General features: G+C 38.7%; 1 protein-coding gene across 3 annotated transcripts in view; it reads right to left on the minus strand.

Annotated features, from left to right (window-relative positions):
- Window positions 1–18,056, minus strand: part of Pard3b (par-3 family cell polarity regulator beta) — a 993,253-nt gene that overhangs the window by 300,942 nt on the left and 674,255 nt on the right. For all 3 annotated transcript variants that reach the window (XM_048344902.1, XM_048344903.1, XM_048344901.1), the window contains 2 exons: window positions 10,850–11,056; window positions 9,884–10,121 (listed from right to left, as the gene is read on the minus strand). In XM_048344902.1, coding sequence (XP_048200859.1) covers window positions 9,884–10,121; window positions 10,850–11,056 — 445 coding nt within the window. The remainder of the gene's footprint in view (window positions 1–9,883; window positions 10,122–10,849; window positions 11,057–18,056) is intronic.

An 18,056-nucleotide genomic window follows, 5' to 3' on the forward strand; every position in this document is an offset into this window, starting at 1 on the left:
CAATATATGCAGCCATTTTACCCTGAGCTACAAGGTTCTCTTTTTCATGGCTTTCTATATTCAACTTATATCTGACTTAAGAACTTTGACCTCCTCTGGCTTTCAGTTTTCATCTGAAATTTCATTATTTCATACTGGCCTGTACTTCATGAAGCAAAGCACCCCACCTCTGGCTGCTTGGTGTCCTTTTGCCTGTGGGGAAATGACTGTTAAAATTTCATTATCCTGGCCGCATTTGCTGGGTTCCCCTTCATGCCCATAAAGTTGAAGGGATACCCAGACATTTATAAGCACTATCCGGAAAGAGCTAATGACAGGCTAAGGCCACATTACGTTTATTGTGCATGAGACTCATAGCAGCCATTCTGGGATCAAGGTAAAGAGGACAAATGTATGACAGATGTCATGTTCCCTGAAGACTTAAGAATTCTGTCTCTACCTAACCTAATTTAAAAATCAAGTCAAAATGTATCTTTGTAAGTAATATATTACAGGACAACTTTGGGGCAGCCTGTTGAAAAAACTATGAGCCATGCATTAGGAGTATCAAATCTAAAACCCTTTCATATAGTTTGGGCTGAAATATACTAAAAAAGGAAGTTGGGGTGGGGGTGGAGAGAAGACAAAACTAAAACCTTTTCTCCATTTGAGGCTGTTTTCCATTTGTGTCTATTTTCCTTGTATATTTAGCAATTCCAAGCTTGGAAATAGTTGATGGTCACATTTAGAAAGGAGTGATTCAGAGCATGTAAAATATAAATGACCAAATGATTCCAGCTATGTCATTTCTTCTTGCATTTTATTATGCAAAAACACTCAGGTGAAAGGAAAAGTGGTTATACCCATCTGGATATAAAGTAACAATTAGAGGGAAACTAAAGCACTGCAAGTCTGTGAGCTCCAAATGTGTCTTCTTTGAGACAGTGGTGGAAAAATCTGGTGGTGTGTCTGAAGTAGAGCCACTGGGTAGGGGAGGGGGGAGGAGACAGGAAGTACTCTCTAGTGTTTCCTAAAAGAAGATATTCAAATGACCTACAAGTATATGAAAAAATTCAACATTGCTAATTACTAGAAAATGGAAATCCAAGTCACAATGAACTTATGAAAATGATGATTACCAAGAAGACAATAGAGAAAACATTAATAAAAATGTGGAGGGGGGGAAACCCTTGCTTCCTGTTGATGAGAAATGTAAATTAATGAAGCCATTATGGAAAATAATATGGAAGTTCTTCGAAACAATTCAAAATCAAACCACCATATTCAGCTATCCAACTTCTTGGTAAGTGTCCAAAGCGAATGAAGAGACATCTGAGTCCCCAGATTCTCTGCAGCAATATTCACAGTAGCCAACAAGCGGCAACAACTTTTGTATCCAAATGATAATTGGATAAAGAAAACATAGTGCACATACTCATACTATTTAAGCTTTCAAAAGAGGAAATCTGAGGCCTGGTGCTGGTGGCTCATGCTTATACTCTTAGCTCCTCAGGTAGGAGGATCACTGTTTGAAGCCAGACCAGGCAGGAAAAATCCTGAGAGTCTTATCTCTAATAAACCACCACCAAAAAAAGAGCAGAAAATGGAGCTGTGGCCCAAGTGGTAGAGGGCTAGCCTTGATTCAAAAAGCTCATGGGCAGGGCCTAGGCCCTGCATTCAAACACTTGGAATGGCACAAAAATTAAAAAGCAACAACAACAACAAACAAACAAAAAGGAGGAAATCATGTCATTTGTGAGTAACATGAACAAATCTTATGTTGATATGACATAAGAAAGGTTCAGAAAGACACTTACCCTATGTGCTTGCATAAAATCATGGAACTCATAGAATAAAATGGTTATTACCAGCCAAGCATTGGTGGCTCATGACTACAATCCTAGATACACAGCAAGCTGAGCTCTGAAAAGCTTGGTTCAATGCCAGTCTGGGCAGAAAAGTCCATGCGACTCTTATCTCCAATTAATGGCCAAAAAACAGGAAGTACAAGTGTGTCTCAAAGTGGTAAAGCACTAGCCCTGAGTGAAAAAGCTCAGGGATAGCACCAAGGCCCTGAGTTCAAGTCCCAGTACTGGTATACACATACAAAAAGGTTGTTACTGTGGGAAAGGGGTGGGAGGATTAGAAAAAAAGCTGTTGGTGATGTGTCAGAAACCTGTTACTATGAGTTCAAGAGATCTATTGTATACTATGGTATTTCTACTTGATAACAATGTATTGTATAATTGAAAAGCACTAAGAGTCGATCTTAAGTTTTCACTATGTACACAGAAAAGATAGTTCTGTTAGGTATTATATATGTTAGTAGGAGTTAGTTATTTCTCAATGCATACACATATGTCAAAGTAGCATGTTATATGCTAAATATATGCAATTTTACTTGCCAACTTAAAGTACAAGAACTTATTTCCTGTCAAGTCAGGCATTATACGGTGTCTTTGCTCTATAAACCATGTAACTTAAATGTTGCTATATTGACCCAGGTGCTGGTGGCTCAACCTGTAATCAGAGCTACTCAGGAGGCAGAGATCTAATGATTTAGGTTCAAAGCCAGCCCATAAGGAAAGTCCATAAGACTCTTATTTCCAACTAACTTCCAGAAAAGTGGAAGTGGAGCTGTGGCTCAAAATGGTAGTGTGCTAACCTTGAGCAAAAGAGCTCAGGGGTGTGCCTACGCCTTAGGTCCTAGTTACTGATGAGCAAACTTAAAGTCAGAGATTAGTGAAGGCCACAGAGCTTATAAGGGACAGATTTTTAACTAGACTCAGCACTAATTTGGTGGTGGTAATGGCTGTGTTGTCTGTGGTGATACCGAAGGGGGTGTGAGTGTATATGTGTGTACTCCTCATTAAACATGTCTTTAGTTGGAATTCTTCTAGTTTAAAGAAAATACATAGCATGTTTTAGAATAAAATGAGGGAAATTTAGAAATGAAAAACTGATACCTCCCTTAAAAAAAGCCCTTTTACTTTAGAGTTCAGGGTTTAAATCTTTCTGCATGGTTCACTCTGAAGAAGAAGTTGGAGCACAGTCACTTGAAGGCACGTTCACATAGCTGAGAGAAAAAATAATAATAAAGAATATCTACCTGATGGTGTAAGAGGAATGGAGCTGACACAAGCTCACCATTCACACTGCAGACCTGCTGTCTTTAAATTGTGTACTTAGGCTATGATAGAGCTTTATGCCCTAACCAGACACAGTTTTTCTCTTTTGTGGTTGTTATAGCTTTATGTGAAGTTGGTTTAAAAATAACTTGCCATATTCATATGCTGCAAAAAAGAGGAAAAAAAGAAGAAAGCAGGCATCAAGTAATTCATCTTTCATAGCACAGTGTGCTAAGTTCTGATAACATATCTGCTGAAAATTCAGTGCTGCTTGGGCAGATGCATTCTGTTTGGTTGTGAAGACAGTTGCCGGTGTGACATGACACCAGTCTTTCTGTCTCACCTTCTTCATAGCACCTACTGCAATCTGAAATCACCTCAATTATTTGGGGTTAGTTGTTTATTCTCTTCCCTTCACTGGAATAGAAATTCCAGGACAGCATGAGCTGCATGGCTTGTTTAATAGCATTTAAGTTGGCCATTGATTACCACAAGGTAACAAGGCTGGTTTGTTCCTGCATCATCTTAGTGAACTTGGAGATTTTCCCTCCTGTCCCTAGGTAAATATAAAGTCATTGGTGAAAAGAGTTTCCATGTGGTATTTTGCTTTTTATTGTATGAAAGAGTACAGAAAAGCTGCAACTTTATCTGTGATTTACCTTTTGTTTGTGAAGACGGGGATGTATGAACACAAGAACTGTGTTCCTCTACACTCAGTGCCTAGAACAGCACCTAATACAGAACATAACTTTAGTAAACATGTTTGAACAAATGGAAGAATAATTCTGAGTGTGCTTGCCAATGAAGAGACATTCAGTAAGGGCTACTTATCAAATGACAGTGGGCAAACATACTAGATAAACAGCGATGCCTTCTCCTTGGAAGGGTTTATACTTTGTGAATATGCCCAGAAGGAGTTAATTAGGCATGATTTCTTTTAGGGACAGATCTTGTAAGAGGTGTAGAAAGGGAAGAACTTCAACTGCTCCAAGTCTTTTCATGCCCTGTCCAGAAGAAGGTGACAGTATGAGGTGTTTTCAGAGGGTCAGTTTACTATGAAGAGGAGACAATAGCAGCTGCCAATGAAGGCATAGAAACAAAAATCAGAATTTTATTTAAAGCCCATGAGGACCAACAAGGTTTTTAAATACCTAAAGAATGGGGAAAGACCCATTTTTTCCCACACTAGACAATATTATCATAGTCTGGGTATATTTCTCTTCCTTGACTACAAAACATCTCTGGGCCCAAAGATGCTAAGGCAATGAATTTATCTATTGAAAAGTTTGAGCTGGGCTCACTGATTGTTGGAGGCATGGACTACCTTTCAGACAAAATAGTGTTATAAGGAGTGTGATGTCCAGAGACGTTATACATCTAATGGAAGTATTTAAATACTTTGACCTGAGATGGCTATGGGCTCTGTATTTCTCACCAGGGTTTCCTCCCAAATGCAAGCTGCTTTCAAAACATTGTTTCTAGCATCTACTGAGTTCAGGAGATCATGCATTCCTCCCTACCCACCAAGTTTTCCAGTGGCCCCTACATGTGGAATAAGCCTGACCTTGACAGATAGCTGACCTTCCTGGCATGGTGGCTGTGAGCATCTCTGCCATCTTCCAGCCCTTAGGAACCCAGGGCACAGGTGTAGACTGCAGTGTTGAGTGCAAAGCCCAGTGCTAAGAGCAAAGAATTGGCAAGTTGTGTAGAAATCCTGAGGTCTTGTGCAACAGCTGTGTGCCTATGTGACCCTGCCAGTTTTGTCTACATAAGCTTTATTCCTTGCCTTCTCAAGGAGCCAGTTCGGAACATTTGTTTATTGGGCACTCACTGTCTCCCCTACGGTCTGACACATGCCCAAATAAGACCTCGTTTGGATGTTATTGCTTGCCTCTCAGTGATTTCCATCACCAACAATAGAACTTCACATGAGATGGTAACCTTCAGGGTTGTTAATGTCAAAATGAGCCAGTGAAATGAAAAGAGCTGCATGTTGCCAGTTGCTATTTCATGATTTATATCCAAAGTTGAGCAGACGGATGAACCCGAAGCTGATTGTTGGCATATACACTAAACTTCTCTTTCAGGGATAGGTAAGGGAGAAACCACCACAACGGATAGGTTTTTCAGATGGACATTTTTCCAGAATAATTTATGGCCCGTGGAAGAGCTACACTTGAATTTTACAATGATATGGGAACTGGACAACATTCAGAACAAAAGAGGACCTACTCCCAAAACGTTTTTTTTCCAGTAGCATCAGGAGAAGGTTAGAGTAATAAACAAACTTAACTGTACTTCTATGCACTGTAGACATAAATGGAACATCTAATACAAGAAACAAAGACAGGGTTCTTTAGAAGCCAGCAAAAGGTGACTGCCACCAATCTCACATTTTCCTGATCCATGGTTTAGTGAGAAGAGAGGGGAAGAATTTAAGTTCTCACCCCTTCGGTCAAGTACCATCATGCATGATAGAATTGTAGAACCCTTCCCCAAATCTCATCTTCAGAAGAGTGTCAGAGAAATTCAGAGTGGAATAAACAATGCATATTTAAAGCTACATCTTACTCTAAGAGGCCCTTAGAGTAATCAACCTTTAAAAAAAATAGGAAAGAAACCAAGTCAACAGTGTCTGAGCAACAGATGAGAATGAAAGCAGAATCTGTTGGCTAATGGGAACAGCTTTTGTATTCTTTGTTGTTGCAAACCTGCGTGTGGCAGCAACTCCAATATGCTCGAAAACTCTGATTCAAAAGGCTATGGAAAACAGTTGCTATTTTTGTACTGAAGATAAAATCAAACACCACCTTTCAGATCTTAATTTTGCTAAAAGCAGAGGGAGGAAACAAAACCCAAGATGCTAGGTAGCTAACTGATCCAGGAGCTGTGATTTCTATTGTATGGAGAAACAGAACATTACACAACAAACAGAAAGAGCTAGCCTTTATTACAGGCAATGAAGTATATCAAATCATGTAAAATAGAACACAAAGTGAAGGTTCCTCTTAGTAATAATTGAAAAAATGGAATATATGAATCTCTAATAGTTTTCATATTTTAAATGATTTTTAAATGATTTTTATAGTTTTTTTCCTTTATTACCTTAACAACATTTCCTATAATTAATTGCTATGGTATTGTAAAAGTAGTAATCATTATGATAATATCTGTATTGGTTCTCTATTGATACTATAAGAAGGTATGGTAAACTTAGTGTCGTGAACATCTCAAATCTAGATTTGGGGAGGCAGGCATTGAGAATCCATTCCTTCCATTTACTCTCTTCTAGAGGCTGCGTGCAGTTCTTGTCTCTTGCTATCTTTACGTGCAAAGCCAACAGATTTGCATTTCACCACACCTTTCTTCTTTAGTCATAGCTTCCTCTTCCACTTTTATGGTCCATATTGGGCCTATTGTGTCTTCAAGTCAGAGGATCAGCAACTGCAATTCCATCTTCAGCCTTAATTGTCCTTTTCCATATAACATATACACACTGACTTCTTTAGGGCACTATTATTTTGTTTGCTATTGAAGGTGCATTGTTTTCCAAGTATAGCTCTAAGCCCATTACATATAACATAGACATGATTCTGACAATAATGATAGGTTCTACTATCATTCTCATTCTTCAGGTGATGAAACTGAGGCTTGGGGGTTAAATCACCTGCTCAGTGTTACCTGCATACAGCCATGATAGAACTGAAAAGTCCATATGCAAAGCCTATCTATCTATCTATCTATTTAGAATGTATGTATTTATCTATCATCTGTCTGTCTGTCTGTCTGTCTGTCTGCCAGTACTGGGTTTTAAACTCACAGTGTTATACTGGCTTGGAATTGCTTACTTGCTTTGCATTCTACCACTTTGAGCCAGACCTCCAGTCCCCCAGTAGCATCATCATTTTAAAGACATAATTCTCTTCTACATATTGTTAAAATGATTACCATTAGACCATAACATGTGACAATCATAATAATCATTCAAAATAAGGATAAATTTAGATGTTAAGGTAAGGCAAAGTCTCTCATAGAGACTACTAGGAGAAATTAATTTTTTTTCTCATTGGCAGTTACTACGCTGTAGTCATAGTAGATCAGCAGAAGCCATTATTTTGGACTGAACTGTCACATTAAGTCACAACAGACCCAATCAAGCCACAATGAAGTACTTATTATAGCTATCATATGAACTCAGAATTGGGCTTGTTTTCCAATAAATAGAAGACTTCCTGCAGCCAAGTAATAGATCCAGTTTTCTTCAGCTAACAGAACAAGGGAATCTCCTTTTCTTTAATACTATTAGGAAACTAATTTTGAAATGAACAATCAATCTCCTTTTTGATCTGCTCTCTTCAGTTTGTTTTTTTCAGCCTTTTCCTTCTTGTAAGTCCCACACCTTCTGTTCTTTTCTGTTCCGCAGGTCGAATACCAACAATTCCCAAATCAGTAAATTAAAGAAAATTGATATTTTTACATTCAACTTTTGGAAATTTTGTTCTTTGATCATCAGATGACTACCAAGATAGTTGGTGAGCTAGGGTAACCACAGCAGTATCATAGCATGTCTTCTTAGAACAAGTTTAGGGCAAATTACTCCTAAGGTTTTGAACAGGAGAACACTGTAGGAGGATTCTACCAGCACTGAAAATGTAATGGAAGGCCCAGAACTCTCAATGCTATTTATGTCCCCTAAATGAGGTCCTTTTACAGAAGGAGAGAAAGGGAGAGTGAGAGGGAGGAAGAAAGGAAGGAAGGAAGGAAGGAAGGAAGAAAGGAAAGAAGGAAGGAAGGAAGGGAGGGAGGGAGGGAGGGAGGGAGGGAGGGAGGGAGGGAGGGAGAAAGGGAGGAAGGGAAGGAGGGAGGGAGAAAGGGAGGGAGGGAAGGAAAAAGGGAGGGAGGGAGGGAGGGAGAAGGAAGAGAAACAAAGGGAAAGAAGGAGGGAGGGGGATAGGGAAAGAGAAAGGGAGGGAGAAAAGGGAGAGACAGAGGAAAAGGAAGAAGAGAAGGAAGGAGAGGAGAAAGAGGTAGAGGAGAGGGAAGGTTTTCTCTGTGTCTCAAAATCTCACTAGAAGATCTCAAACTGAGAACAGTTAATATGATATACCACTCAGTGTTTTTAAGAGAAATACCTCTTGAAAAGTGGCCAATCTGGCCCACCAACTACAATATCCTATCATTTACCTTTAGACCACAGAAGGGAAGTGCAAGGATGTGTTGATTTGATAAGAGAGGACAGGAGTATAGAAAGTAGTGGAGACACTTCCACCTTTCATTCCCAACAAAATAAGTGAGAGGGCTACAAAAACAAAAACAACAAGAAAACCTTCAAGAAGGTTTGGGTAAGCCATGGAAGTTACTGTTAACTCTTAAAAGGGTTTGACATAGACACTTAGGTATGGAGGAGCCAAACTGGAGTTCTGAGTGGGCGAGGCTGTTTAAACATTCCTGTCTTAGGGACATGAGAAAGGAGAGCTTCTGCTTTGCATGGTTTGCAGTGGTGAGAGGTCACCTGATGCTACCTGATCAAGTGGATGCTGCTCCAGAATTTAGGTTAGGGCCATCTCAAACTGCCAATGGCCAAGAAGTCTGCCAAACAGGGAATTAGACCCTAATCATGGGTTTTCTGAGATGACAGGCTACAGATAAGAGGCTTTATTTCCTATATCAGCAAATGGTATAGCAAAGAACTTCCTAAAAACTCATACAAATGGTATCTGATAGCTGGAGTATAGCAGGCACACAAGTTAGGTGAAACACTGTCCTGTTAAATGCTGTTCTCTTTCCTCTGGTTCCAGAGATAGAGACATAGAGCTGGCAGAATGCTGCCTCCAACGTCAGTGTCGTGTACCACTTAACATTGAGTTCCAAAGGGCGAGTTTGTTTGTTGTAGCATTGGTGATCAAACCAAGGGCCTCACATGTTAGACAAATGGTCTGCCATTGAGACACATCTCCCATCCTAGGAAGTTTGATTTCTATTAGATCAGTTTACTGAACCAACAGCAAAGACAGTTTATTGCCCATATGTAACTAGAAGTTCTCTTATCCAGACACTGAGCTATCAAGATATTGGGAAGACAGTCTCATTAGTGTGGTTTGAAGTAGCTTTGGATACGAAACAGAACTTTTTTTCCTAACTGCTCCCTGATGAGCCCTGCCTAGCTATGGGATCCAATCACAGTTTCACTGAATTGGTGGACTGAGTACATTTTAGGAGAGGAGAAGGAAGGCCCAGGAGATTTTGGGCATCCACATGAAGTCCTTGTCTCTTGTAGGGATTCAGACTAGTGCTATTTGGACCTGAGTCCTCTGACATCATTGCATCACAGTGCCTCTGTAAGGGAAAACTACTATGCCCAGTGGCCTGGGGCATTTGCACACTTGGAGACAAGTGTGCAGAGGGATGTAGTTCCCTGACCGAGTTCTTTAACCCCACGGAGGTGGTCTACAGGTACTAAGGGAGGAGTCCCTGGTCTCTCACCTTCACTGTGCAGATGGACATGCCAGGGACAATTTGATACAAACGCCACTGGCATTGCACTGCCCTTTCTCTAAGGACAGATTTTAGACTTTCCCTATCATCATCGCAAGCTGTAGGAGCCACCCCTAAAGGCTTCCTTAGATAAAGAACCTTTTCAATGTGGATTTTTATGCACGTAGACAAAGACAAGGGTAAGCATGCACTGTTCTCTGAAAAAAGACATGAAGTGTGATTTCACCAGAAGAAACAAAAGGATAAACAAAACCAAGGTGGCCTTGAAAGCAGGCCCTTACCTCAACATGGCACCAAACCCCTTCCTCTTCATTTTCCTCTCTGGGTCTTCATTTTCCTCCTTCCGCTTTTTCTCCTTGACTTTCATCTTGCCCTTTTCCTTTTTCTTCTCCTTCTCTTTTGGTTTTTTGACTTTCCTGGCTTTATTTTCAACATCCTCTAGCTCAGAGCTCCCCTGAGGGGCAGACTCACAATTCAGAGCACCTTGGCCAGAATGAGAGCTCTTATCCGAGAGACCGTCTGCACAGAACGAAATCAATACAGACGGTCAGGGCCACTCACCCGGAGCACAGAAAGAAGAGTCAAAATGTAAAATACAGAAGAGGAAATAGAAGCACTCTAGAGTTGTACCTTTCCACAAGAACACTTGTACCCTTTGAAGATAGGACAGCCTACAACAAGTTCCTTCAATATAGGTTGGGGGCAGGGAGAGGGGCCCATTGGCTGCTTGGCTGGCAGTTGGAAAGGCTTGAAATGTGTTCACACACTGACCTCTGAAAACTAGCTTGTTAGCCTTGATCGGCTCAGAAAGCCCACATGGTAGGGAGCAAATAGGGCAAGTGCCTTTGGAGGAGAAGTTTTTGAGTACAAATACAGCCCTACTGCTTCAACTCAAGGCAGTCAGTCCTCTGGTTAATGCTGCTTTTAATGACTCCAATAAGCATGTCAAGAAATGCATACTTAGTGTTCTCACCCTCAGGGCAAATGACAGTTGGTCCTTGTAGGAAAGTGAAGGAGAACATTTCTTAAGCATTTGCACTGTAAAATAAATTGCACATTGCGTCCTCCAATTTCATGTTCATTAAGCCAAAGGGCAAAACATATCAGGAAAAAGAATTACTTTTAATATCAAAACTATAATTGTGTTCCTTAAATCACTTTTCTCTGTAGTTAAGCCCACATTCTTGCCTGCGATTTGCAGATGATAACGAGATGGAGGCACCACTTAAGGCAGCCTATCACCCTACCTGCTTCTAATGCCTCGGGCCCATCGTATGATTTGTCAATGGCAGCTCTGAAGCTCTCATTGCAGCCTCGGCCTCGAACCATGTGAGGCCGGGGCCTGTGGAAGGGGAGGTCATTCTTCCTGACTTCAGCCACAGCAGTCTGGAGACTCTCCAAGGAACTAGACTTCTTCAGACCCAGAGTTGGACCAAAATCTTTGCTTGGAGAATCTAGAAAACAAAAGGCAAAAAGTACCCTTTACATAATTGGGCAGTGTGGTAGAACAGAGATATTTGTTCCAAGGTTACTCCTCTTTGGGCATCTTCAAAAAGTGATGGCTATGTGGGTGCTGGTGGCTCATGCCTGTAATTTTAGGTACTCAGGAGGCTTAGATCTGAGGGTCACGGTTTAAAGCCTGCTCAGGCAGGAAAGTCTTTGAGACTCTTATCTTCAATTAATCACACACACACACACACACACACACACACACACACACACACAGAAGTGAAGGTGTGCCTCAAGTGGTAGAGTAGTAGCCTTGAGCTGAAAAAGCCCAGGTCCTTAGTTCAAGAACAAGACTGGCAAAAACAAACAAACAAAAAACATAGTGGCTGCTAACTCAACAGAAATTAAGGTTAAACTCCTATTGAGTTTAGGGTTCTCCCTAAACCAGGAAAGTTTGTACAAAGACTTTGAGATGTAATGAATGGATGTTGGCACTTTTTGTGACCTTGAGCTCTTTGAAAAATCATGATGACATGATTTCTCTGAACCTTGGTTGCTTTTTCTCAAGTTCTGGGAAGGTTTAAGATAAGAATATTTAAATATGAAGGACATCGAAATTTCTATGAATGTGATTATATGCAATATGGGCACATGCATATGTGAATTTGAAAAGTTGTCACTGTCTTTAGAGATTATACACATGACAGCACACATGCACACACAGGGGCATGCACACAAACGCATAGCACATTTGATTCAGAATGCTTTTCTTTTAGCTCCCATCCTAGGCACTTCTATACATTAAACCTGCTACTATCACCATGCTTGTTTATGTGACTATTAAGGAAGATTCTATTCTTAGAGATCAAGGAAAAATAACAATTTTAATTGTTGTGATGACATGCTTTACCTTACTCCAAGGTGTAGTGAAGACAATTTATTTATTCTGTAAGTCAATAATGCAAAGTGGGAAAGAAAACAACTTTTCTGTGTCCATGATGTTATTGTAAATGTATTTCTACTTGGAATGTAGAAATGAGACATTAAAAATAATTGTACAAAATTTCAAGACATAAAATATAGGATTTAACAGTCTGCTTTTGATAACATACTATTTTCCATTTGCCTGGCTTGTCTTGGCTTATACCTGCTCAGTCCCATTCTTTTGCCCCCATTTCCACCCTAATCATGAGCAACGAGTTTGGGTTATAGAAACATTTAGCACAAGGGGCTGGGGATATGGCCTAGTGGCAAGAAAGCTTGCCTCCCATACATGAAGCCCTAGGTTCAATTCCCCAGTACCACGTATACAGAAAGCGGCCAGAAGGGGCGCTGTGGCTCAAGTGGCAGAGTGCTAGCCTTGAGCAAAAAGAAAGCCAGGGACAGTGCTCAGGAGGAGTCCAAGGCCCAGGATTGGCAAAAAAAAGAGAAACATTTAGCACAAAAGGGGTTATTTCTTTCTTTTAAAAGAATCTTATCAAGTATCTTGTTTCTACATTCAAAGCCGTATTACAGGGCCCAAGACTCATTTACCTTCCAGTTCTAAAAAAGACTATTGTCATCAAGGAGGCATAAGTCTATTTTCAAAAATTAACTGATGTGCAGTTTGTCTGTCTGTCTCTCTGTGTACAGAGAGAGCACATATTAAAGTATGACTATAAGGTGTTCACTTCAATGGATAGCACCTTGTAATGCTCAATAAACTGCTTTATCTTTTAGTATTATAATCATTATTTCTACTTCTGCTATTACCACTATGAACCTAGTACCAGTTTCCTCACACAATATTAGGTATCAAAAAGGATACAAAAAATATAACAAATATATAAGTACAGCAGTATAAACAGTAATGCACACTCTTTCATATTTTTCAGAGATAAGTCAAAAATCATCAAAATAGCGACTATAATGCTAATAGTTAACAATGCATGGAATATTTATTCTGGGCCAAACACTGAGTGTATTATTGATATTAACGGACTATAATCCTTACAGTTGTGCCACTGGCACTCCTTTTAGCATTTCACAGATGGGAAACATGTAATAACATGTTTAAATTGCACACTTAATAAGCATTCCAATGTGGAACTGACCAGAGGCAGTGTAACTCCAGCTTTACTGTCCTGTACCATGCATTTTACTGACTAAAGATGTATGCATTCAGTCTCTTCTTTCTACTTCTTTCTACAGAAACTGGCTTACATATTCTTTACCTCCAAAATAAAAAAATTAGTTTAGATTTGTCCAAAAGCCTAGTCAAACATGGAAACAATAAAAACTAGACATTGGTCTAAGGTTTCATTATTAACATACAACAGACAGCTTTGCACTTTGAACAATATATTTAATGAGCGTGAAAACTGTGTTTTATAGGTGACAGTATGTATTTAATAGATGAACAGAAAACGTAGTAAGTAAAATAAGACAAATACAAGAAATTTGAGGGAAAAATTTATGTACGATTTGCAAGCTTAATCACAGAGGATATGTTACTATTAAGCTGAGAAGGAGGCAGGTTTCTTTTATTCACAGGTTGAAGAAACAGAGCAATATCATTTCTGAAAAGAAAGAAACAAACATAGAGGTTTGGGTTGGTAGTGAGCAACAGTAAAACTTTGGGAGTTCAGGGAAAATATTTTATACTATTACCTCTTAGGGATAAAGTTTGGTGAAAATATGAAGAAATAAACTTATCTGAGAAAGACTAGATTCTCTGTCACGAACTATAGCCATTTTTTATTATTAATTGCCATTCAGGAGGTTATATTAGAGCCCAAACTGTAAGCATTCATGTCAACCTTTTGCAATAAATTCCAGGAAACTTGAAAGTGAATAAATCATCTGAGATATAAAGCATGTTACCACCCAAAACTAAGCAAGAAGTCATATTTGAGAAGGAACAAATATAACCTTAACTCATTCTAAGCAAACCAAGCATTAGAAGTCATGGCTTTTGCAGGATTAATAGAGCTTGCAATTATTTCTCTTTAAATAAACAGTACTCTCTACTCCTAGTCCTACTGGATGTACTACATGGTAAAGTGAAAAGCACGAAGAAGGTAGAGTCCTAGAATGTAAATTTGGACTCAAGAATTTTCAAGCTTGAAAAAAAAATTCTACTTCCTGTGAAGTGAACAGGAAATAATCATGGAAGGGGCACTGATGTTAGAGAGGAGTGTCCCGTCTGGAAGTCCTGTGTGAGGACTTGGAGAGGTTGTGAGTGGACTGAACTTGATCTCCTAGATAATAACCTTCACTAAGGACTCCCACGTGTTCTATGTTGTCAGTCAACAGAGGGGCCTCAGTACTAAATTCCAAGAAAATATTTGGAGGAAAGCATTCTCTCTCATATAAAGATGGGAATACAGTAGATTGTCCATTCAGTCCTGCTTCCTCACTCCTACTCATATCAATTTCCATTTAGGCTAACAAAGTGTAGGAAATCAAATCGTACAGCTTTCAGAATGAAAAGATTTACTTTCTATTTCTAGCTGCACCATTTACATAGATCCTATTTTTTTTTCCACGCTACTTCTAAAAGCAGGGGTTTGTTTGAAGAAATAACATGAAGTAAGTAATTTATCAAACTCAAAACCTCAGTCACTTGATCTCATTGAAGTCACCCCAAAATATAATGACACCACGTTTTCATGTGCAGCAGCTGCGATGCTGGCTATGGCTGACTTGGGCAATTGTTAGTAAGAGTGATCTATGAGAATCACATGCTATTTGTTACAGGGTGGACTTTGTCCAGATCTGAGCATTGTTTGTCCCAGTTTGAGTATTTAAAAAAGTATACTGACTAAAGTGTTTGCTAATTTCCAGGCCAGTTTAGGTGAGCTGAAATGGCTGAGGAATGGATTTTTTCCCCCAAACTTTAGAAGCAGCATTTTATATTTTAACCTATGATGCACACTTCCAGTGATCATGTTTTCTAAGTTTAAATGACCTTAAACTTCCCTCACAAATGCAGACCTGGCCTTTATGTCATGAAATAAATAATACAACTAACAATCATGTTAAACAGATGGAGCTTATCTCATCAAAATTCTTCTCAGAATTCTCTATCACGTGCTGAATTTTCTCTTAAAGTTAAGGACTCATAAAGAAATAGTACTCAAATATATTGTTTTAAAAGCTATTATAGCACTTTTAAGGATTTTATCTGTTCCCTGAATGATTATTTTGACTCGATCCTCAAAGTTTTTTTCCCATAAGAGTAGAAGGAAATTTCAGGTAACGCATTTTGGATTGAGTACTCCTTGAAATTTCTCTCCTTCCAGAAAACAGTGTTACCACAAAACCAACCAGTCAATCAGCATCAACAAACAAACAAACAAAACAAAATACTGTGCTACTATTGCTTCTATGAACATGAAAGAAGTGGCAAGAAGCCCAATGGAGACCAACTATACCCGTCTGTTAGCAGAGAGATGGCTTTGTCCAGCCCTGGGTTTGAATGCAAGGTCTCTCATACTTACTAAGCAAGTATTCTACCACTTGAGCCATTTTGTGCCAGTTCTTTTGACTTTTATTTTTTCATATAGGGTCTTTAGTCTAAATGAAAAGACCTTAGACCACAATCATCATACCTTCAACTTCTGAAGATGAAGTGCACACCTGGGATTACAGATGTATATCACCATGCCTTGCTTGGATTCTTAAAACATGGAACAAGTGCTACCTTGACTTTCTAGATAGAAACTCTCATTCTAGCATCCCATGAGACATAGAGTCTTTCCTGAAGAACTGCTGGTTGTTTACCTCCATGTGAGATTCCTGCATGTGCCCTATAGCTGAGAACTGCAGCTGCTTCCTTACAGGAAGGTGATTAAGATAACAGAGTAAAACTCTCTAGAAAGGAATGATTAACACTGCACAATTACAAGGAGAAGCTAGCTGTACGATGCTCTCACACTCTGCACTCTGCCAGCTGCCTTTTCAGTTATGACTTCTCTGTGTCTTGATTTCCTTATCTATCAAATGAGGGCAAGATAAGGACAGAAGTGTGGCTGGCACCTAGTGAGTACTCATTAAGCATTAGTGATAATCGTGTCTCCTTGACTTTGTGCCACCTCTAATCATCTGAACAAAGCCTTACCCAGCACAATTGATCTGCTTCAATCTACTACTGCATTCTGAAATTCTTAAAACTGGATCTTCCTCAAAAAGTTTTAAAAAGGACCATAAAAGAAACACTCTCTTCCTTTGTTATTCAGAAACTAAACTGATCTCACCATTGTTGTTCTGTTTTTCTTTAGAAACAGGCATTTATATATTCATCTGTTCATCACATATAGAGGGTATTCTAGGTAAGATTAATAGGAGAGTCATGGTTACCCTTCCCTTTAGGCCACAATCACTTAATTAGTTTGAGACTTCATTATTAATGCCTGAACTTCCCACACTAACATTAAAATCACAATAAAAGAATGCCTTAATCTAGAAGGCTAGTAATTGGATCTTTCCTTATTGATGAAATTGCTTCCAATGCAACCTTATTTTTAAAAATAAGGAATTATTTGGGGTAAGGTATCCACTTTGAAATACATAGCAAGGTTTTTCTTAGCAATTTATAAAGAATGAATGTAAGTTAATATAACATATATAAAACAAAAAAGTATACTGTTTTCTACATTTCAGTGATATCAATGGCCCTTAAGGTTCTTAGTGATGATTAATTCAGTTAGAGTTCCTCCATCTGAAAAAAAAGTATTGTGTACAGAAGGCAAAATTATTATAATGCTATCTAGGGGTCACAGCATGAAACCTGAGAAGGCCAGGAATTTGTCAAGATAGCTTGCTTTCATTACCAATTTGGCCTTGCCTTATTATGAGCAATGAACGTGGGCAAACACAACAGAAATGCTTTACTTGTTTCATGGGGAGTTATGATGTGAAATTAATAGCCTCAAAACTCTTTGAATGAAAAATTATCATAAATTCCAAGTAGGAAGTCACAACACCACTTTATTCTCCAACATATTCCTCTTTATCTTCTCACTATAGACTACATTTACTGAAAATTTTGTGTATTTGATTTTTTAGTAGATTCCCTAGAGGCTAAATGTCTTATGTGCTTTAATAGATATCATTGCAGATCCATTAGCCTTGAAAAAAAATTCTCCATAATATCCAAATGTATAATTTCCCAAATTATGTTATCTGTACTAACTGTGTCCATAATGGGTCTAATTACCTTCTTGCCTATCTTAGTATTCCAAATATTGATCATCATTCTGAGCTTATCATGGTGCCCTGTTTCCTATTCATTACCATAGGGCATAATGTAATCTGGCTTTACATTATCTTCTGTCATTTGGGTCTCAGCTCCTTTACTGGCAATTTTCAAGTTCTCTAAGAGCAGAATTTTTTTCTTTTAAGTCTCATAAATCCCAGAGTCTTTTACCATTTCCTGAAATTCATGTCAAAATGTTCAATAATGAACTTCTCATTAAGATTCATACATTTGCATAATCTTCTCTACCCTGTCTCCAAACACTGTCTATTTTAAAGTGAAAACATCCAGAGAAAATATGGGAAGATTATGTGAGCAAATAAATTCTTTGATTATAAGTATAGGCATGGCCCTCCATGTATCTTCAAATGTTTGCCAATTTTCTTTACTAAAATTTTCTTTTTTTACCAGCTGAATGTTGAAATCTTAGGCCCTGTTTAGGTTTCTTTTTTCTCTCAAATTATATCTAATAAATGTAATGAACAGTGAACTCACTACATCAAAATATTTTATGATACTTTTCCTGTACTTTTCTACTTTTCAAGTAGGAGTATGGAACCATAGTTCAGCTTAGGGTGCAAACGTTTAAAACATATATACAGCTGTCTTTATTAAGACAGCTAATGTACTCACACAATCCCATATCTGATGTTTTGGATTATTTGACTCTTTTTTTTTTCTTTTTACTTCAGTAGTAAAGCCCTGCTGGATTTAAAACAAATCAAATTTTTCATTCAAACAAATAGCAGATAAAAAAACTAGGTAAC

The sequence above is a fragment of the Perognathus longimembris genome, chromosome 4 (genome assembly GCF_023159225.1).
Source record: "Perognathus longimembris pacificus isolate PPM17 chromosome 4, ASM2315922v1, whole genome shotgun sequence".
Taxonomy (NCBI): Eukaryota; Metazoa; Chordata; class Mammalia; order Rodentia; family Heteromyidae; genus Perognathus; species Perognathus longimembris.